Source organism: Salmo salar, chromosome ssa07, assembly GCF_905237065.1.
Source record: "Salmo salar chromosome ssa07, Ssal_v3.1, whole genome shotgun sequence".
Lineage (NCBI taxonomy): Eukaryota > Metazoa > Chordata > Actinopteri > Salmoniformes > Salmonidae > Salmo > Salmo salar.
In genome coordinates, this window is record NC_059448.1 from 34,276,880 (window position 1) to 34,300,243 (window position 23,364).

At 41.8% G+C, this 23,364-nt stretch overlaps 1 protein-coding gene across 2 annotated transcripts in view; it reads left to right on the forward strand.

Annotated features, from left to right (window-relative positions):
* Nucleotides 1-23,364, forward strand: part of LOC100306760 (ubiquitin carboxyl-terminal hydrolase 15) — a 74,104-nt gene that overhangs the window by 1,011 nt on the left and 49,729 nt on the right. Inside the window, exons 1-4 of one of the 2 annotated variants that reach the window (XM_045721880.1) lie at nt 115-203; nt 1,287-1,413; nt 2,951-3,096; nt 18,474-18,535. In XM_045721880.1, coding sequence (XP_045577836.1) covers nt 3,025-3,096; nt 18,474-18,535 — 134 coding nt within the window. In that variant the 5' untranslated portion in view covers nt 115-203; nt 1,287-1,413; nt 2,951-3,024. Of the gene's footprint in view, nt 1-114; nt 204-1,286; nt 1,414-2,950; nt 3,097-18,473; nt 18,536-23,364 lie in introns of those variants that run through there. The other variant, XM_045721881.1, reaches the window with a different exon arrangement.

Below are 23,364 nucleotides of genomic sequence, written 5' to 3' on the forward strand. Positions count from 1 at the left end.
GGCTTTCTGCATCTTCAAATCTAGCCAGTCATGGCATCATGGCTGCTGCAGTGCTTTCTTTCTCCCCCCGTCGATCCTCCCCTTTTTGCCATGCATGTTGCTGGGGGTATCGAGTGGCCCTGTCCGTTTCTATTTTCAGAGAGCGTTCTGGATGACTTAAACACCGCTACATGGAGCGAACTACGCGACACAACATGCATGAGGTTTTCTTTTCTTTCTCACTTTTGGGGGTTCTTTTACCGTGTTGCCAGACGGTTGGAATTGATTTTCCGGGTTCTCCTCTTGCTGTTCCACTCAGGTTCTCTGTGTTGAGGCTATCACCTGGGGAGTGATTCTAGTGTCCTTGTTTTTTGAAATGGAGGAATGCTGGCTGAGTTCAAACTGAGAGCGTCGGAGGCTTTTTAAGAGTGAGGGGAGAGATGGCCTAGCCTAAGCAGAAAGGAGTGGGTGGGGTAGATCTGTTCTCGTTGGTTCTTAGCCTAGCTGTTTAAGAACTTTGTAACAGTTCTTTTCTGTCTTTTTTTTTTTTTCTTCCTGTGAGACTTGCAACTTATCTCTGTTATGTGGAACACATGGCTGGGCATTCATCTTATAAGGAGGGGCGGTGGGTCGTGTCTGGTGGTGGGTGAATCTGACCCATGCCTACAGCTGATCTCATTGCCTGGGGCTAGGGCAGGTCTGTACCCTACGGTGTGGTGTAGGGCCAGCCACCAGCGGAGATGCTGTGTGAAATGAATAGGAATGGACCCTTCACCTGTCTCTACACTCTGGGGCTATATTAAGAGTCTGTGACTCGCACCTATCAAGGGAGTTAGAAAGTGTAGCTTTTAGTTTATACACTTAGAATGCTTTCAGTGTATAGATAGGCCTATTAACTGGGTAGCCAAATTCTTAGTTTGTTTCTGTTTTGTTGATTTGTCCCAAATAATGAGCTTTACTAATCTAATGCCAAATGCTGTTTTCTTTGTTTCTTGTTTCCTTGGTGATGTTGGTGACTGCTTCTCTGCTCAATGTTGAGTTTTAGCAAGTTGTAATCAATCAGCAATGCAAATCTTGCCTGTATTGGAACAATGTCATGAGTTTAATTAATCATTCATATGCCATGTACAGCAAATGCTTTGAACAAAATGTAACTGAGTGATGCCTTTTTTATTCTCATGCCATCATGTAAGATGACTAACATTGTCAAGTGTTTAATTTGCGAAACAAACATTTTGTTAATATATGAGTTGATTTCTTGTGACATCTGCCATGATGTAAGACACTCTATCAACATATTTCGACAGGTGGTAGAACAGGGTATGTTTGTGAAGCACTGCAAGGTGGAGGTGTACCTCACAGAACTGAAGCTGTGTGAAGACGGCAACATAGACAACGTAGTCACCAGACGCTTCAGCAAAGCAGACACGATAGGTAAGCAGACACTTTTCTTCTCCCTGACAGAATGAAATGAGAAGATTATATATTTATTTTTAAGAAACTCTGTTCTCTCTTCCTCATGGATAATTTCTACCTGTTGTCTACCTGCCATTATAATGTAACAGTATGCCCTTTTGCCTACGTGTGTATCTATAGCGACTTAGTCATGCGTGCACGTATGGGTATGCATAGTCCTGGGAATAGAACCCATGCTCTACCAACTGAGCTATAGAGTACCATTATATTGGTATAACCATTATATTCATTGTACAGTCAACCTGACAAAAGTAGCAACTTGCCACTTCTCTCAGCCAGAGAATGAATGAATGAATGAATGAATCCCATCCGTTAGCCACCAGTCATAGTGATTCTACAGGAGCACTTCTACATGACAGAGAATTAATGAGTAATATATATTTGTTTTGAAATGCGCAGAAGCTCTCCTTTTTTCGTCTTTGGCTCAATTCCACAAATGTTTAACCTGACATTAGGATTGTATATTTATAACCTGATGTGTTCTGTATTTCTTAATATGACTTGTTGATTGTATACTTTGGTTCACTGTGCCCCATTGCTCTTAGTTATTTCACTGATAATACTAACATCTTTTGTTCAATTTATGCAAATCGGATGCATTGCCAAGCCTTTTAATGGTCAATTTAAACAGTGAAATCACAGGGGAAGGTCACTGATAACTCTGTTCTGTTTGTCTACTTCTTATGTAAACTGCCTTTGCTTTTGGCTACTGCAAAATGATGCGCTCGCACAAGAACTGCCTAAACTCTACTCTCTAAAGCGCGCACACACAAGTAATCAACAATTACATGAGCAGGGAGTGTTACTATAAAGTAATTCATTAATCTGCTGCCTATTCATCAGAGCATGAGCTTTATACACTCAATTATTCTCTGCCCTAAGTATGCAGGTGCATGAGTGTAGTTGTCGGTTTGTCACCTACACTGAGCATACAAAACATTAAGAATACCTGCTCTTTCCATGACAGACTGACCAGGTGAATCCAAATGAAAGCTATGATCCTTTATTGATGTGAAATGTTAAATCCACTTCAATCAGAGTAGATGAAGGGGGGGGAGACCGGTTACAGAAGAATTTTTAAACCTCGAGACAATTGAGACATTGATTGTGTATGTATGCCATTCACAGGGTGAATGGGCAAGACAAAAGATTCAAGTGCCTTTGAACGGGATATGGTAGTAGGTGCACCGGTTTGTGTCAGGAACTTAAACGTTGCTGAGTTTCTCACACTCAACAGTTTCCTACGTGTATCAAGAATGGTCAACCACCCAAAGGACACCCAGCCAACTTGACACAACTGTGGGAGGCTTTGATGTCAGCATGGAAAACGCTTTTGACACCTTGTAGATTCCATGCCCTGACAAACTGAGGCTGTTCTGAGGGAAAAAAGGGGGTGCAACTAAATATTTTGGTGTTCCTAATTTTTTTGTAATGATCAATGTATGTGGCATGTTGCTTATTTGTTACCTTTGTCCTATAACCTCCTGTGATGCAGACACCATTGAGAAGGAGATGCGCTAACTGTTCAGTATCCCAGACGAGAAAGAGACCAGGTTGTGGAACAAGTACATGAGCAACACGTTCGAGCCTCTGAACAAACCGGACAGCACTATACAGGACGCAGGACTCTACCAAGGACAGGTATGAAGTAACCCTTGGATACCAGGCTATTTATACCTTTATCTCTATTTCCTGTCCTTTCATCGCAGCAGTTATATAGGGTCTAGATTATTCCAGACCATGCAAACTGACAAGGAAACTCTCTATGCTCTTGTTTACGAGGAATGGCGCTGGAGGGAATGGCTGCTGTTTTACGGGCTGCTAACCAATTGTGCTAGTTTTTTTAACTTATTTTGTACAGAATGCTGCCGTCTCTTATGACCGAAAAGAGCTTCTTGATATCAACAGCAAATACTCACCTTGTACTGGATGTAGATTTTTTTCTTTAATGAGTCGCACCCGAAGAATATAATATTGCTCTCAGACGAGGCCCAAATGCATGAAGCAAATACAGGGAGTGGAGATCAGGGAGAAATTCGTTGGCGAGTGGGTAACCTGCCTCTACCATCTGTTATATTAGCCAATGTGCCATCACTGGTTGAGCTCCGTTTGAGACTATCCTACCAACTGGACATTAACTGTAATATATTATGGTTCACCAAGTCGTGGTTGAACGACACGGATAATATACAGTTGGCAGGGTTTTCTGTGCATCGGCAGGACAGAACAGCTACGTCCAGTAAGGGGTGGGTGTATTTGTCAATAAAAGCTGGTACGCGATGTCTGATATTAAGTTAGTCTCGAGGTATAGACCACACTATCTACCAAGAGTTTTCATCAGTATTTTTCGTAGCCGTCTATTTACCACCACAAACGAAGCTGTGCTCCTAGTGGTTGGGGACTTTAATGCATGCAAACTTAAATCCGTTTGACTTCATTTCTACCAGACGGGAAAAAAACACTCTAGACCACCTTTACTCCACACAGACATACAAGCTCTCCCTCCATTTGGCAAACCTGACCATAATTCTATCTCATGATACCTGCTTACAAGCAAAAATTAAAGCAGTGACTTGCTCAATACGGAAGTGGTCAGATGACGCGGATGCTACGTAGTCGCTGTTTTGCTAGCACAGACTGGAATATGTTCCGGGATTCATCCAATGGCATTGAGGAATATACCACCTCAGTCACTGGCTTCATCAATAAGTGCATCTGACGTCCCCACCACAGTGACCGTGTGTACATATCCCAACCGGAAGCCATGGATTACAGGCAACATCCGCACCTAGCTGAAGGCTAGATCTGCCGATTTTTCAAAGAGCGGGACACTAATCCGGATGTTTAAGAAATCCCGCTATGCCCTCGGACGAACCCTCAAACAGGCAAAGTGTCAAAGGACTAAGACACACCAAGACAGTCGTGAAGAGGGCACAACAACGCCTTTTCCTCAGGAAACTGAAAAGATTTTGCAATGGTCCCCAGATCCTCAAAAGGTGCACCCTCGAGAGCATCCTGACCGGTAGCATCACTGCCTGGTATGGCAACTGCTTGGCATCTAAGTAAGAGACAGAGAAATGAGCCGTAATACACTCATTCACAATTATACTGTACTGTTAGGGCGTCTGCCCTTTGTTTGGTGAACGTGCTACTTTCTATTCAAACAGTTTCTTCCCACCTGCTCGTTCCTCCTCTCTCAATTCAATTTCAATTTAAGGGGCTTTATTGGCATGGGAAACATATGTTGTGAAATAGATAATAAACAAAAGTGAAACAAACAGTAAAGAATTAACAAAAAGTAACAGTAAACATTACACACAAAAGTTCCAAAAGAATAAAGACATTTCAAATGTCATATTATGTCTATATACAGTGTTGTAATGATGTGCAAATAGTTAAAGTATGAAAGGGAAAATAAATGAACATAAATAAACAGGACAGCGGAGTCAATCACCACCTTCCGGAGACACCTGAAACCCCACCTCTTTAAGGAATACCTAGGATAGGATAAAGTATTCCTTCTAACCCCCCCCCTTAAAATATTTAGATGCACTATTGTAAAGTGGTTGTTCCACTGGATATCATAAGGTGAATGCACCATTTTGTAAGTCGCTCTGGATAAGAGCGTCTGCTAAATGACTTAAATGTAAATGTAATGTAAATGCATCTGACCGTAAAGCGCTATAGAGGGTAGTGCATGCAGCCCAGTACATCACTGGGGCCACGCTTCCTGACATCCAGGACCTATATACTAGGTGGTGTCAGAAGGCACAAAAATTGTCAAAGGCTCCGTTCATTGACTGTTCTTTCTGCTACCACACAGCAAGTGGTACCGGAGCGCCCAGTCTAGGTTCAAAAGTCTCCTTAGCCTTAAGACTGGTTAACAATTAATCAAATGGCCAGATGGACTTTTTGCATTGATTTCTCCCCCCCCCCGTGTTTTTTTACAATGCTGCTACTTGCTGTTTATTATCTATGTATAGTCACTTTACCCCTACCTACATGTACAAGTTACCTTGACAAACATGTACCCCCGCACATTGACTCGGACATGTAACCGCGCACATTGACTCGGACATGTACCCCCTGTATATTGCCTCATTGTTTTATTTTTTACTTTAGTATATTTCTTAATTCTATTTTCTTAACTGCGTTGTTTGTTAAGGGCTTATACGTAAGCATTTCACGCTAAGGTCAAAACCTGTTATATTCAGCATATGTGACAAAATTAGATTTCATTATAGTCTATGTAGGTTCTGGAGTTTTTCCTGGTCAGGTGAGTTCACATGCTTGGTGAAAATTCAAGGACTGTAATAAGTGTACGTCAGTCTTCAGATGTGAAGCCTAGTATTAATTGAGACTTGTTTGTCCATTTAACAAGCTCAAATTTCAGCTTCATGGTTTTGTACTGAACAAAAATATAAACGCAACAATTACAATTATTTTACTGAGTTACTGTTCATATGAGGAAATCGGTCAATTTTGAAAAATACATTTCACCCTAATCTATAGATTTCACATGACTGGGAATAGATATGCATCTTTTGGTCACAGATACCTTCAAAGAAATGGGCCTCAGGATCTCATCACGGTATTTCTGTGCATTCAAATTGCCATCATTGAAATGCAGTTCATTGTCCATAATGTATTTCTGCCACCATGGGGCACTCTGTTTACAATGTTGACATCAGCAAACTGCTCGCCCACATGACGCCGTACACCTGGTCTGCGGTTGTGATGCTGGTTGGACGTATGGCCAAATTCTCAAAAATGTCATTGGAGGCATCATATGGTAGAGAAATTAACAAATTCTCTGGTGGACATTCCTGCAGTAAGCATGGCAAAACGACACTTTAAAAAAAAAAGTTGTAATTTATGGTCCCCAGCACAAGGTGCACCTGTGTAATGGTCATACTGTTAAATCGGCTTCTTGATATGCCACACCTGTCAGATGGATGGATTATCTTGGCAAAGGAGAAATGCTAACTGACATGGATGTAAACAATTTTGTGCACAAAATTTTATTAGCTTTTTGTGAATTTCTGCTACTTTTATTTCAGCTCATGAAACATGGGACCAACTTTACATTGTTTTTGTTTAGTATCCACTGTAATTATAATACAGTACCTAAATATAGCCTACACATCTTAAGTGTCTGGCTCCAAAGAACAGCGGAAGCCGCAAGTGTTCTGCCCCCCCCCGGTTTACCAGAAGTAGCCTGGGCCTAAACATACATTTACAAGCAAGGATTAAACTAGACAATGGGTCACTGTAGTGGGCATTCTGCTCAATGGCAACAGCTGTTCTACAAGATTTACAGGGATGTGTCCCAAATGGCACCCTATTCCCTACATTGTGCACGCAGACTCAAAATTAAAATGTGTCATTGGTAGTACTTACTGGTAGCTCCCTACTTAAAGTTCAGAGCAAAACATATAAAATCAAAGACCTACTTTTGAAGCACACCTATTGACATGCGTTACATTACATTTTACAGTCTCTTTAAGAGCCTGAAGTTTGAGTGATGACATGCATGAGATCAGTCCTTCATTAATTGCTATGATCATTTATCTTCAATAGAAGCTATCCCTTTTCCTTTTTTCTGTGCCCCCAAATGTTTAATATATACTGGTAAAGTAACCAGGTTGTCCTGTGACAGAACAAGGTGTTAGCAAATAATGTGAGTGGTTTTGGAACCACCCATGACATGGTTTATGAACTAACTTGATGAAGAAAAAAATAATCTACCTGCCAATACATTTATTTGGCATAACACCAAAAACAATTATCGGCTTTGTTTTTCCAGGTTTTGGATTTCCCCTATTTAATTATTATTTTTTACTTTTTCTTCAGGTTTTCATTCTCAATCACATCCAATTTTGTTGTTTTTCAAAGTCCACAACAATGCTCAAATCACATCATTTTGCGATCTGGGAAGGAAATGTAAACATATTTTGGTGTGTAGTTGGCCTTTAATTTCAATGTCGAGACTGGTGTTTCTGCATGGCAATAGTAGAGTTTGTGAAACAAAATACCACCCGATAGATACAAATCATTTTGCCAGGTTAACTTACATTGCTGTTAATATTTCATTTGGAAAGTTTTGAGAGCCTTTATAATTGAATGTTTCGGCATCGCTAGCTGGCAACAGTGGTAGGCCCAGGCATTCCCATGCAATTATGTCTTGAGAAAGTTGCAATAAATACATTTTTATTTCAACCTTTATTTAACGAAGTAGGCCAGTTGAGAACACATTCTCATTTACAACTGCGACCTGGCCAAGATAAAGCAAAGCAGTTCCATTAAAAACAACAGTTACACTACAGTCAATGACACAAAAGAAAAATCGAAAAATCTATGTACAGTGTGCGCAAATGTAGGGAGGTATGCAATAAATAGGCCATAGAAGTGAAAATAATTGCAATTTAGCATGATACCTGTCGCACTGGAGTGGTAGATGTGCAAGTAGAGATACTGGGGTGCAAGAGGGTAAGTAATATGGGGATGAGGTAGTCGGGTGTGCTATTTACAGATTGGCTGTGTACAGGCACAGTGATCGGTAAGCTGCTCTGACAGCTGATGCTTAAAGTTAGAGCGGGAGATATAAGGCTTCAGAGATTATTGCAATTCGTTCCAGTCATTGGTAGCAGAGAACTGGAAGGAAAGGCGGCCAAAGGAAGTGAAATATACATGCTGGAGTGCGTGCTACGGGTGGGTGCTGCTATGGTGACCAGTGAGCTGAGATAAGGCGTGGCTTTACCTAGCAAAGATTTATAGATGACCTGGAGCTAGTGGGATTGGCGACGGATATGTAGTGAGGGCCAGCCAATGAGAGGATACCTGTTGCAGTGGTGGGGGTAGTATATGGGGCTTTGGTGATAAAAAGGATGACGCTGTGATAGACTACGTCCAGTTTGCTGAGTGGAGTGTTAACCTCTATGGGCTAGGTGGGACGCTAGCGTGCCACCCGTGGTGCACTCCATCAACAGCAGGTGCATTTCAAGAGCGGCAAATTTGAATCCAAATAAATGTCAAAATTCAAATTTTTCAAACATACAACTATTTTACACCCTTTGAAAGATAAACATCTCCTTAATCTAACCACATTATGTTAGACAATGCATGCATTTTTAGTTCTATCAAGTTCATATTTATATCCAAAAACAGCGTTTTACTATGGCATTGATGTTGAGGAAATCGTTTCCCTCCAATAACCGGCAGTCAAGTCAGCGTCACAAATTAAATAATTAAAATTAGAAAACATTGGTAAAATATTATATTGTCATTTAAAGAATTATAGATTTACATCTCTTGAACGCAATCAACTTGCCAGATTTAAAAATAACCTTACTGGGAAATCACACTTTGCAATAATCTGAGCACTGCGCCCAGAAAAATACGCATTGCAATACAGACTAGACGTCATGTTGGGGAGATCTAAAATCGAAAATACTATGTAAATAATCCATTACCTTTGATTCTCTTCATCAGATGTCACTTCCAGGTATCACAGGTCCATAACGAATGTAGTTTTGTTCAAAAAAGCTCATCATTTATGTCCAAAAATCTCCGTCTTGTTAGCACATGATCTAAGCCAGCCGGACTTCTCGTCATGAACGAGGGGAAAAAAATATTTACGTTCGTTCAAACATGTCAAACGTTGTATAGCATAAATCATTAGGGCCTTTTTTAACCAGAACATGAATAATATTCAAGGTGGACGAATGCATACTCTTTTATAACGTATTGGAACGAGGGTACCCAACATGAACTCGCGCGCCAGGTGTCTAATGGGACATCATCGTTCCATGGCTCTTGTTCGGTCAGATCTCCCTCCAGAAGACTCAAAACACTTTGTAAAGGCTGGTGACATCTAGTGGAAGCAATAGGAAGTGCCAAAATATTCCTCAGCCCCTGTGTTTTTCAATGGGATAGGTTTAAAGGTAATACAACACATCAGGTATCCACTTCCTGTCAGAAAATGTCTCAGGGTTTTGCCTGCCAAATGAGTTCTGTTATACTCACAGACACCATTCAAACAGTTTTAGAAACTTTAGAGTGTTTTCTATCCATATATAATAAGTATATGCATATTCTAGTTACTGGGTAGGATTAGTAACCAGATTAAATCGGGTACATTTTTTTTATCCAGACGTGCAAATGCTGCCCCCTAGCCCTAACAGGTTAAGGGCTATTTTGTAAATGACATCGCCGAAGTCAAGGATCGGTAGGATAGTCAGTTTTACGAGGGTATGTTTGGCGGCATGAGTGAAGGAGGCTTTGTTGCGAAATAGGAAGCCAATTCTAGATTTAACTTTGGATTGGAGATGCTTAATGTGAGTCTGGAAGGAGAGTTGAGTCTAACCAGACACCTAGGTAGTTGTCCACATATTCTAGTTCAGAACCGTCCAGAGTAGTGATGCTAGTCAGGCGGGAGGGTGCAGGCAGCAATCGGTTGAAGAGCATGCACTTAGTTTTTCAACAGTTGGAGGCCATGGTAAGAGTTGTATGGCGTTGAAGCTCGTTTTGGAGGTTAGTTAAGTGTCCAAATAAGGGCCAGAAGAATACAGAATGGTGTCTGTGTAGAGGTGGATCAGAGAATCACCAGCAGCAAGAGCGACATCATTGATGTATACAGAGAAAATAGTCTGTCTGAGAATTGAATCCTGTGGTTCCCCCATAGACTTCCAGAGGTTTGACACACTGAACTCTATCTGAGAACTATAGAAGTCTATAACAGTTTGGGTCTAGAGTGTCTCCCCCTTTTGAAGAGGGGGATGACCGCGGCAACTTTCCAATCTTTGTAGATCTGACGATACGAAAGAGTGGTTGAATAGGCTAGTAATAGGGGTTGCAACAATTTCGGCGGATAATTTCCAGATTTTCTAGCCCAGCTGATTTGTAGGGGTCCAGATTTTGCAGTTCTTTCAGAACATCAGCTGTCTAGATTTGGGTGAAGGAGAAGTGGGGGAGATTTGGACAGGTGGCTGCAGGGGGTGCTGAGCTGTTGGTAGGGTTAGCCAGGTGGAAAGTATGGCCAGCCGTGGAAAAATGCTATTGAAATGATCGTAGATTTATCGGTGGTGACAATGTTTCCTATCCTCAGTGTAGTGGGCTGTAGGAGGAGGTGCTCTTATTCTCCATGGGCTTTACAGTGTCCCAAAACGTTTTGGAATTAGTGCTACAGGAAGCAAATTTCTGTTTGAAAAAGCTAGCCTTAGCTTTCCTAACTGACTGAGTATATTGGTTCCTGAATAATTGCATATCGCGGTGGCTATTCGATGCTAATGCAGAACGCCACAGGATGTTTTTGTGCTGGTCAAGGGCAGTCAAGTCTGGGGTGAACCAAGGGCTATATCTGTTCTTAGTTCTACAATTTTTTTGAATGGGGCATGCTTATTTAATTAAGATGGTGAGGAAAGCACTTTTGATGAGCAACCAGGCTTTCTCTACTGACGGAATGAGGTCAATGTCCTTCCAGGATCCCCGGACCAGGTCGATTTAGAAAGGCCTGCTCGCTGAATTGTTTTAGGGAGCGTTTGACAGTGATGAGGGGTGGTCGTTTGACCGCGGGCCCATTACCCACGCAGGGAATGAGGCAGCGATTGTTGAGATCCTGGTTGAAGACAGCAGAGGTGTATTTAGAGGGCAAGTTGGTCAGGATGATATCTAAGAGCGTGCCCATGGTTATGGATTTAGGGTTGTACCTGGTAGCTTCCTTGATAATTTGTGAGATTGTGGGCATCTAGCTTAGCTTGTTGGATGGCTGGGGTGTTAAGCATGTCCCAGTTTAGGGCACCTAACAGTACGAACTCTGAAGATAAATTGGGGGTGATCAATTCACATATGGTGTCCAGGGCACAGCTGAGGGGGGGGGGGGGTCTACGGTGAGAGGCTTGTTTCTGGAAAGGTGGATTTTTAGAAGTGGAAGCTTGAATTGTTTGGGCACAGACCTGGATAGTATGACAGAACTCTGCAGGCTGTCTCTGCAATAGATTGCAACTCTACCCCCTTTGGCATTTCTATCTTGTTGGAAAATGTTAGTTAGTGATGGAAATTTCAGGATTTTTGGTGCCCTTCATAAGCCAGGATTCAGACACGGCTAGGACATCCAGGTTAGCGGTGTGCGCTAAAGCAGTGAATAAAACAAACTTGGGGATGAGGCTTCTAATGTTAACATGCATGAAACCAATGCATTTACAGTTACAGAAGTCAATAAATGAGAGTGGACCTAGGTGCTGCAGGGCCTGGATTAACCTCTACGTCATCACCGGAGGAGTAGGTTAAGGGTATGGCTAAAGGCTATAAGAACTGGTTGTCTAGTGCGTTCGGAACAGAGAGTAAAAGGAGCAGGTTTCTGGGCGGGGAGGAGTAGTTTCAAGGCATAATGGGTATGGTAGGATGTGAGTACAGTGGAGGTAAGCCTAGACATTGAGTGACGATGAGAGGTTTTGTCTCTAAAGGCACCATTTAAGCCAGGTGCGGTCACTGCATGTGTGGGGGGTGGAACGTAAGGGCTTGCTAAGGCATATTTGAGCAGGGCTGGAGGCTCTACAGGGAAATAAGACAAATACTAACCAAAACAGCAATAGACAAATATCACTAAGGCTTTTTTTTAAACCTCCCGCTTTGGGCCGGAGGTGTCAATGTGTAGTTCATAAATGCCGAATTACTGTCTTAGCTCAATTCGCCATGCGGTAAAAACCTGTCGTTCTGCCCCTGAGCAAGGCCGTTAACCCACTGTTCCCCGGGCGCCAAAGACATGGATGTCGATTAAGGCTTTCCTTTTCCTAGTTTGAAAGCGACTGTTTCTCTGGAAGTGGTGCTGTGACTTTTTTTTTAAACTACATTTTCCCCCAATGTGGTCCAGCCCGCTAGCAATTCGAGTTAATCCAATGAGCTTCAGACCCTCGCGATATGAGTTACCGCTAGCAATTGTCTTTATTTAATTATTATAAAAAAATATTGATGTCGTGCTTTTGCTCCCAAACTAAAATGTAAGGTCGCACAGCAAAATATCTTGGAGCGTATGTGACACACATGGTCGCACTTTAGAGCCCTGAGTGCACTACATTTGACCAGAGCCCTTTGGGGCCTGATCAAAAGTAGTGCGCTATATAAGGAATAAGGTTCCATTTTGGACAAAGCCCAGGCCTCCACTTTGGCTTTTCAGTCTGCCCACGACAAAGCCAATTGAGGCATGGGCATACTTAGGGATCTGATTAATCTCCCAGTGTTTCCCTGTATTAATAAATTGGGAAATTACTGCTCTTAACTAGATGCAGTAAACCAATTAGAGAAATACAGAAGGACAAGTAGATTGATTACAGATTGAAAATTATGGTAAATGCAGAACTGCTGCACAATCGATTTCGCATAAAAATCGCAATATTGACACTCAATATCCATATTGCGTGCAATATTCTGAAACGCTCACTCAGCCTTGTGTAATGTCCATTTTTAGTGTTCTCGGTCTCTCCTCTTGCGGCTGCTTCCCACACAGAGGTCTTCACGGATCCACCTGTGCCCGAATACCTGAGACCCGTTCCGGGATCCGAACGGGTAATGTTATGGGTCTGGGTTGAGTCTGGTAAGATTGTCACGGGTCTCGGCCATGTGTAATTTTAACTGACTTGTCTGGACGGTACCATACAGATCCAAAAGCGACTGCTACAGTAGAGCGAGCAAGAGACATTTTGATAATTTATGCTGCTGCTCTTGTGTTTCATGAGTGGAGCATGGTGCTTGATGTTGGCTCAAGCCATGTATCAATTTTGCTGCATTTCTTAACAATGTCTTTTGTAAGGTTAGTAAATTATCCTTATGTCAGCCCTTCTCTTGTAGGATTGCCCCCTTTCATATACCACATGTCCAATTCTCCCTGGGGCATTCATCCTTAGCTACCCTGTGCATTTCTCTATCAAGTGTCCTATCTTCTTTAAGATTGAACAACTTCTTTCAACTAAATTATCATATCTTTTCCTAGCGAATTTTACCAAACATAACTTAAAATCAAAACTATGATACATAGGTTCATTTAGTTAGGATATTAATACATGGAGAGACTAACTAAATTATCCTGCTATCTTCTATTCTTATGTCTTTTCTGTCTCTCCAGTGTTATTTCTGTCCTCACCTGTTTAATTTAACTATGCTGGTCTCCACTCACTAACCGTTATCTAATTCTTCTATGTTACTTTTATCTTCTCTTCCTTGTTTATGCTCTCCTCCTTCTACTTCCAACCCATCAAGGTCTCAGCAGTGCAGGGGAGTACTAAATGTCTCATGATCTTATTACATATCTACCTAAATTTATCTCGATACCCTCAATAATCCTGGATTCCCTACAGATGTCATATATTCCTGTCCTGTTGGCTTAGAATATATCCTAATGCTTGACATAAGTCTACCATTTAAAACTTATTTAACAACAAAATATAATATTACTATTATATTAATTCCAGTCTTGTTGTGTTAAATCTCTTCCACTAAATACAACCACAGCTGACTTCCTAAGGGAAAATAAACGTATCTAGATAATGTAAAAAGTACCCCTACTTATCAAACGATATTCACGTAACATAATCAGATCAAAATGACTAATCTGAACTACTCCCCAAAGAGAAATTATTGTACCCTTTTCGTCATTTTGTCTTCTCATTGGTTCAAATTATCAATTGTGTCTAAGAACTTTAACTCCATCATAATTATCAGTTCTCCAAATTTCCTTAAAGTTAGTATCCCAAATGACCTTAAATTCACCATCCAATGGCTTTTCATTGCGGCTGATCAGACCACAAAAGGAAAAGTCACCAGTGGGGTCAAAAAGTCATACCCCCTTTTCAGAACCGTTTTTTCTTTCTTACTACATTAGACAAATGAAAGCTAATAACCTTATCTTCATTTTGTATCTCAAGTTCCCAGAACATTCCCTATCAAAAGAATTTCACGTGTTTAATTAAAACTCAGAAAATAAAACTTTAAAATGCCATGTGTGTCTACCCCTTTAACATATCCTGTCCCTAGGAATTTTTCCCCAAAGAGCTAAGCGCTCCATATTCCATAAAATAACCACTTGATCAGCATTTCCTCATACTACACTGATTCAGAAACCCAAAAGTTAACTACAAACAAAACCTACAAATGCTTATACTACCATTGTACTCCCCCCAATCATTAGTTTTAAACTTAATTGAACATGCGCTACCTTTGGATACAATACTGTACTTCAATCTATGAAACCCCATATTTTAACGTACTATTTAACCAATTTGACCCAAGATTGCTTAAAACCTTAAAACCCTTTCAGTTTGTCTGCAAACCGGCCCATTCTGTTTGCTAGGAATACCCTGCCATTATACACAACTGTGTTTAATGTGCACCTTCCCTGTTAATATAAAATTAACTCCTCCTGTGATTCACTTTAATGACTTGACATTTTTCCACGTAATGGAAACAAAGTATGTTTAAATACATAAACTTCCTTTTCTAATTCACTGGTGTTACCTAAACATTCAAACCAAGAATCAATAACCAGCTTCACATCACCAAATGTTTCCTTCCAGCCAAACATAGCTCAGCGCACATAACCAATTCTCTTCTCATCTTTTGTTTTACCCGTAAGCAAAAATATAACCCACTACTCAACCAACGTTCTGCCTTACCTCTATAGTAAGATTAAAACCCAACTTCACAACTTCCTCTTCTCTTTCAGCTTCACATTTATGAAATATCCAAGACTTTAAAAGTAACATGTAAATCGCCATACTTATAAAAAATAACATCATTCAACTCTTGCTCTGTATGCTATTTCCAGCAACAGACAACGTATTATATCAAAATTCCCTCGCTATTATTTTCTAATTAGTTAGCCTTTCAATTTAAACTAATCAAGCTATCAAAACGTTACATTTATATCTTAAACAAACGCTAGAAACCGTATCTCTCCAGGCAAAACATATCTTCTTACATTTTAGTCCCATGGTGCATGGGCTGGGATCCGAACCCGGGCCTCCCTCGAATGCATACTAGGGTTCAGTGTCTTCCACCTGAAGCAAAGGAAACATTAGGCCCCTATCAGCCTGACCAGGGTCAATAGCGGTGGTGTCAGCCTAGTAGTGTACACTCACAAAAATAACAAACAGGGGAGCTGATATCCCCAGCCTCTCCCAGGGAGGGAGGTACCCCGACCCTGGGCGTGGTGCCTTAGGTCGTGGAAACGGAAGCCATTGTCCCATTTTCCCCAACTAAGGTTTCAGTGGTTGGAATCGAATTTATGTAGGGCGCGCAAATCGGCCCTGGTTTCAGTCAAAGTTCTGGAAGGGGTTGGGGCTGGAGTGCAATGTGTAAGGTGGTGCCAAGGTGCTCCTGATTTACCTTTGACCTGGACAGAGTGTGAAGTAACTTCCTTCACTTCGTACGGCCCAGTCCACCTGGGTTCCAGCCACTTTCTCTTGTGGACCTTGACCCTCACCCAGTCCCCAACTTTTACCTTCAGTGGTGGCGAGTCTCCCAACAGCTTCCCCTCTTGGACCTTGCGGATCTGTGTGGACAGAGCTGCAGAAAGTTCCGTCAGTTTTCTCACATACAGACATTACAATTTGTTGTACATCAAGGGCGGGCATATGACCTCCCTCCCTTGGTGGACCAGGCATATTCAAACCTGCACATACCATAGCTATTTAGCCTTAAGGGTTTGAGTGGCGCGTTCCACGAGGCCCTGAGATTGGGGCCTGCACACCTACCCAAATTTGTGTACAATCCCGAATCTCTCCTCCACCTGTCTCAGGTGCTTGTTACTGATTTGCAGCCACTTTATGACTGACTTGGCCTCCTCTCGTGCCGTTGGTATTGCTCTGGTATTACTGTTACCCACCCAACAAACCTGTCTTTCACTCCCACCAGGTACCCCCTTTCTACTCGCCAAGTTATCTGGGCCCCTGACGGTGTCTTCCTTTTCTCTGTTTTTGGTCCCTTCCTTCTTAAACATGTGGTTCCTGTTTCTGTCCTTTTCACTTTCTATTCCCTTCTCAACTGCTTCCTTCAAACCTTCCTCCATCACTACCTTATTGCTTTATAATGTTCCTTTCCCCCCGCTCTATCCTGTATCTTCTGATCTAAATATTCGCTAAATTTAAGTTTGGTTGGTGGAATGGTTGCCATTTTATTACCCACACTAATGTCCCTCTATCTTTGTATACTTAGCCCGTCGTTGGTCAAAACCAGCGATGTATTCTCGGTGCTGACACAGACTTATCTCTGGTGCCCCACCCTCGTAGACAAAGTGCTGAAAATTATAATTAATTTAATGAACTGTCTATATTACAGTAGCAGAATAACAACCACTTCAACCCTTATCAAGACAATTGTTAATTGTATTGTTGAAATAACCCAGGACAATACCAACAGCACGGCGGCTGACCACAATTCACTCAGTAATTCTTAAAAATTATACCAATGAAATTAAATTGATTAAAAGAAGACCTGTGAAACGCTCAATCAACACTACTATATACCGAATTATCCGACTGTATATTGGTGCTCCTAACTGATGACTACTTCAGTTGGTCCCAATCTCACGGATATTTCCTGGGTTAATTTCTATGCACCCGACTGTGTATTGACGCTCCGGACTGAGTCACTTCAGTCCGCCCCAATTTCACGGAATGCAATATCCCATGTACCTGACTGTATATTAATGTCTCAAACCAAACGCCACTTTAGTTGGACAGAAACTCACGGATACATTTTCAGGCCTATAACAGCAAATATCCTTGTACTCAGCCTTAACGTTTGTCTATATAATTTCGTACAATATTAACAGTAATTCATACTCACGCCCAGTACTACTGATCAAAATTTGGATAAAGACTATAATACAATATGCAGATTTTGTTTTAACAGGCTCTGCTTACCTTTTTTTTATTCGAGCTCGTTTATCAGTTTCCCGGGGCAAGCAGAATCGCCGATGACTCCTGCGGACAGGTCACCCGTCCTTACGAGATTGTCCCGGACTTGTCTCCTCTCACATCAACCATTAATGGACCGAATTCAGGAGTTTGAAACCATCCTCTGCTACCAAGTTTTGTTGATGATCAGTTACTTGAGAAGGAGACCAAGTCAAGACACTGGACCGGGTGGATTCAGTTTATAGTAAGGCAGTTTATTAAGAGACAAAGATATTTGCCAAAGCGTGCACGGACTCGTTCGTTTAGCTCATAGGGAACTAGCGGAAGAGAGCCCCGAAACATAGTGTGCATCCAATTTATACAATGAAATAACAGTGTGTTGACGTAGGTTGAGTCTAGGTCCGCTCTCCTGACTGGTCGATGAGTGGAGGGACGGTCCATTCTCCAGGTGGTGTCGACTTCCCATTGGCCCTTGGCAGTGTCCTTTGTCCTCGGAGTCCAACACCCCTAAGTGTGTGTGTGTGTGTGTGTTTTTCTGGTAATTCGTGTCTGGGTGGTTGCGATATTCATTGGATGTTGTTTTTTACACCAGTGGTCAGTTCGTGTGGCTAGGGCGCTTTCATGTCTTGACATGTTCGTGTGAGTGCTTAAGTCAGCCATCAGTCTCTGGGTGTGGTCGTGATTGGTATCAGCTGGTTGCTCAATATGTCTCTGGAATTTTGTTGTGTGCTGTTGTGAAACATGTTGTGCAAATGCCCTCCTTATATATCATTAGGTAAAACGTTAGATTATCTTTATTACACTGTACATTTTACATTTGAGTAATTTAGCAGACGCTCTTATCCAGAGCGACTTACAGTAGTGAGTGCATACATTTCATTTCATGCATTTTTTTATTTTTATTTTTGTACTGGCCCCCCGTGGGAATCGAACCCACAACCCTGGCGTTGCACACACCATGCTCTACCAACTGAGCCACAGGGAAGGCTTGCTGTAGATGCATTTATGGTACAGTAGGCCAATCTGACGAAGGAAGTTGGTTAACATAGTGGCGTATATATTATGATTCCATATTTATGTGTTATCTTTCTATTTCTGATGTCCATGCAGGTCCTGGTAATAGAGCAGAAGAATGAGGATGGATCGTGGCCTAGAGGTTCTTCTGCACCAAAGTGAGTGTCTGGCTGGGTCCATGACCTTGGGTTATGTGAGTGAGGAGCTGGACTTCCGATTTAGATATGACTCTCACTTGGGATGGAAAGACACAGGTTCTTCTGAGGCAGAGCTTTCTCTATACTGGTCTATTTTGCTAAGTTTGTTTTATACATTCAATGTATACATTTTATGTTCAACCTAGCAGATCCTTACGATTATTTTAGCTACTATTTTACAACCGTCTTTTGAATTTCAACTCTCTATCATATATTTGCCTCTATCCTATTTGCTTGGCTTTAGTTGCTGACATCTCTTATCGTTTAACCCAGGGGTTTTCAAACGTGTCTTTCCCAGGCTAACCGGCGACATAGGAACCCCCATAATACGTTAGCAAAAAAAATGTCTTGTCATCAGTTGAATGATAATGGCAGGTAGAAGAAATCAACTTTTTAAACTGAATAAATTTGGTTAACAGTTTTATTTTGACCTCCCCACACTTCATTGTCTGAGTTTACCCTTCATCTTCCAGTCTATTAGCTAGAAAGGTATCTTGGCGCCATAGAAAATGTTGCTGTTCGAAGCACGTTTTCTGCAGTTCTACACATTTTTCCATTTTAGGTGTGAATTTAGCAGTTAATCAAATTTCCAACAATTCCATGTAGTTTGGCATGGAGCTGAAAGACAATTTTGCCATTTTTAAAGCACATTTCTTGCAATTCTATGCATTTTGCCATGGCTAAGGCTTTGTTCCTCTGCTCAAACATAACAAAATAAATGGGCATATACCCGGTTTTCTGAATTTTCCATCTCCCTGACTGTCCAGCTTTTATTTGGTTCTTAGTTCTCAAAGTTGGTATTATTTAAAAATACATGTTCAGTATCTTTTCTGCATGGTTTTTATCTGGTTTTGGTCATTTAAGTTGACACAAACTGTTTCTCAGTCCCTAAACCTACCACTTAGATGGCTTCCCTAAGAATGTCCTACACAGAACAAACCCTGTGATTAGCTCCAATTACTATAATTTCCTCAATTTTTAAGGGATAGTTTGAGATTTTGGCAATGACTGTAGACTTCGTCATTGCGCTAACGCTAGTTAGCATTGGCTCGTGAAACTTCCTTTAACATCTGGTGAAATTGTAGAGCGCCAAATTCAAAATACAGAAATAGTCAAATTAAACATTCATAAAAATAGAAGTGTTATACATCGGCTTAAAGATGAACTTCTTGTTAATCCAGCCGCTGTGTCAGATTTCAAAAGGGCTTTATGGCGAAAGCATACCATGCGATTTTCTGAGGACAGTGCACCGCTTACAAAAGCATACAAATATTTTACAACCAAGTAAAGGAATTGCAAAAGTCAGAAATGGCGATAAAAGTAATCACTTACCTTTGATCTTCATATGTTTGCAGTCACAAGAGTCCATGTTACACAATAAATGTTTGTTTTGTTCGATAAAGTCCCTCTTTATGTGCCAAAACCTCCGTTTTGTTGGCGCATTTTGTTCAGTAATCCACTGGCTCAAAGGCGGTCACGACATGCAGACGAATACATCCTAATAGTACCGGTAAAGTTCGTCGCAACATGTCAAACGATGTTTATAATTAATCCTCAGGTTGTCTATTGTCTAAACAATCGATAATATTTCAACCGGACAATAGCGTCTTCAATTGAAAGGAAAAAAGAATGAAGGGCGTGCTATCGGTCACGTGCGCAAAGGAGCTCTGCTTCATTCTACATGCCACTTAGAAAATGGTCTCATTCTGCCTCGTTTTTCAGAATACAAGTCTGAAACAATGTCTAAAGACTGTTGACATCTAGTGGAAGCCATAGGAACTGCAATTTGGGTTATATCCAAACACATACTGTATAGGCATTCAATAGAAAAGTACCCACATCAAAAATATCCCACTTTGTGGATGGATTTTCCTCAGGTTTTTGCCTGCCATATCAGTTCTGTTATACTCAGACACTATTTTAACAGTTTTGGAAACTTGAGTGTTTTCTATCCAATACTGCAATATGCATATCCTAGCTTCTGGGCCTGAGTAACAGGCAGTTTACGTTGGGCACCTCATTCATCCAAAATTCCAAATACTGCCCCCCTACCCAAGAGAGGTTAATTAACTTCATACTGGACGCAGAGACATAGAAATGGTATCCACGATGGTATTCTGTTGCAGTTTGCGATATTCATAAAAATCGCAGACCCCTGCAGTACCTGGACCCCAGTTTGAAAACCCCTGGTTTGACCTATTTCGATCATTTTTCAATTAATGACCACCACTCTAAAGGCTCTTCTTTGAGAGCCATTATCCTTTCTCTCTAATGTATGATATTCCTTATCTTTAAGGTCATCTGGTGCTTCCAATCTGTCTGCTTTGCCAAAGATCTCCCCTTCATCTCTCACAAACAATCATAACATCAGGAAGTAAGGACTAGTGAGCATGGAGAGGGTTGTTTTATTGACTGACAGCTGGGACACACAGGGCCATAGAGGGACACTATGGAGTTGCGTGAACTCTGAAGATGTCGCGTTTTGAACATACGCCATCTTGGCTCCAAAGGTTCTATCTAGGCAAAGAGTGCAAATTAGAAATGTTATTGATTTAATGGAATGTTTGGTGCCAATATGGAGGATAGTTTGTGGAACTCTGTACATCTCTGGGTTTAGGCTTGAGGTGGTTATGCGGTGATTTGCAGTTGCCTGCATAGTTTATGGTTTTCATCTGTCGTTTTAACTTTTCACAGCAGTGTTCTCCATCATAGGACTGAAGAGCTTCCGCGTGTTAAACCGTGTTTCAATGTCATCTCAGATTAATTGATCATCTGTTGATGGAATTATGAATTGATTGAAATGTAACTCTCTAACAATATTCAAGGAGAGTCATTTTGTGTAGGTGGTTCAAGTGAGAATCAATAGTTACTGTGAAACTCATGCAACCCATAAACTCTTGAGACCTGGGTTGTTCACTGGTGTGGATTGTGTTGTCCCTGTCCAGTAGTTAAACAATAGCCTAGTTGTAGAGGAATGTTGGCAAGAAAAGAAATGTCCCTTTTTCAGGACCCTGTCTTTCTAAGATAATTTGTAAAAATCCAAATAACTTCATTGTAACTTCATTGTAAAGGGTTTAAACACTTTCCCATGCTTGTTCAATGACCCATAAACAATTAATGAACATGCACCTGTGGAACGGTCGTTAAGACACTACCAGCTTACAGACGGTAGGCAATTAAGGTCACAGTTATGAAAACTTAGGACACTAAAGAGGCCTTTCTACTGACTCTGGAAAAACACCAAAAGAAAGATGCCCAGGGTCCCTGCTCATCTGCGTGAACGTGCCTTAGGCATGCTGCAAGGAGGCATGAGGACTGCAGATGTGGCCAGGGCGATAAATTGCAATGTCCGTACTGTGAGACGCCTAAGACAGCGCTACAGGGAGACAGGACGGACAGCTGATTGTCCTCGCATTGGCAGACCACGTGTAACAACACCTGCACAGGATTGGTACATCTGAACATCATACCTGCGGGACAGGTACAGGATGGCAACAACTGCCCGAGTTACACCGGGAATGCACAATCCCTCCATCAGTGCTCAGACTGTCAGCAATACAGTGAGAGAGGCTGGACTGAGGGCTTGTAGACCTGTTGTAAGGCAGGTCCTCACCAGACATCACCGGCAAAAAACGTCGCCAATGGGCACAAACCCACCGTCGCTGGACCAGACAGGACTGGCACAAAGTGTTTTTCACTGATGAGTCGCAGTTTTGTCTCACCAGGGGTGATGGTTGGATTCGTGTTTATCGTCGAAGGAATGAGCGTTACACCGAGGCCTGTACTCTGGAGCAGGATCAAGGTGGAGGGTCCGTCATGGTCTGGGACGGTGTGTCACATCATCGGACTGAGCTTGTTGTCATTGCAGGCAATCTCAAAGCTGTGCGTTACAGGGAAGACATCCTCCTCCCTCATGTGGTACCCTTCCTGCAGGCTCATCCTGACATGACCCTCCAGCATGACAATGCCACCAGCCATACTGCTTGTTCTGTGCGTGATTTCCTGCAAGACAGGAATGTCAGTGTTCTGCCATGGCCAGCGAAGAGCCGGATCTCAATCCCATTGGCCCATTGAGCACATCTGGGACCTGTTGGATCGAAGAGTGAGGGCTAGGGCCATTCCCCCCCCAAAAATGTCCAGGAATTTACAGGTGCCCTGGTGGAAGAGTGGGGCAAAATCTGGTGCAGTTCATGAGGAGGAGATGCGCTGCAGTACTTAATGCAGCTAGTGGCCACACCAGATACTGACTTGATTTTGACCCCCCCCCCCCCCTCTTTGTTCAGGGACACATTGTTCAATTTCTGTTAGTCACGTGTCTGTGGAACTTGTTCAGTTTGTCTGAATCTTATGTTCATATGAATATTTACACGTTAAGTTTGCTGAAAATAAATGCAGTTGACAGTGAGGACGTTTATTTTTTTGCTGAGTTTATGTAGCACACTTACGGTCTGAGCACATCACTGTTTTCACCATTGCACACTAAGGGCAGATTTATTTCCATATTGTCTTCTTGTATCTGTGGAATCCATGGTGATGTGGGAGTAGGCTCTCCCTACAAGCATTTTGCTACACCTGCAATAACATCTGCTAAATGCGTGTATGTGACATACAATTTTATTTGAGATCCCCTTCCTGTCAACCCACTCCTCACTGTACATTGCCAGCTTGGTCTGCTCTGGCATTGAATAATGGATAGGATGCTATTTTAATCTTGGATGTTTCAAACCAGGATTAAGTACGCAAGGATGGATCTCTGTCTTTGACTGTTTGATTGTAGATGAAGTGGGACA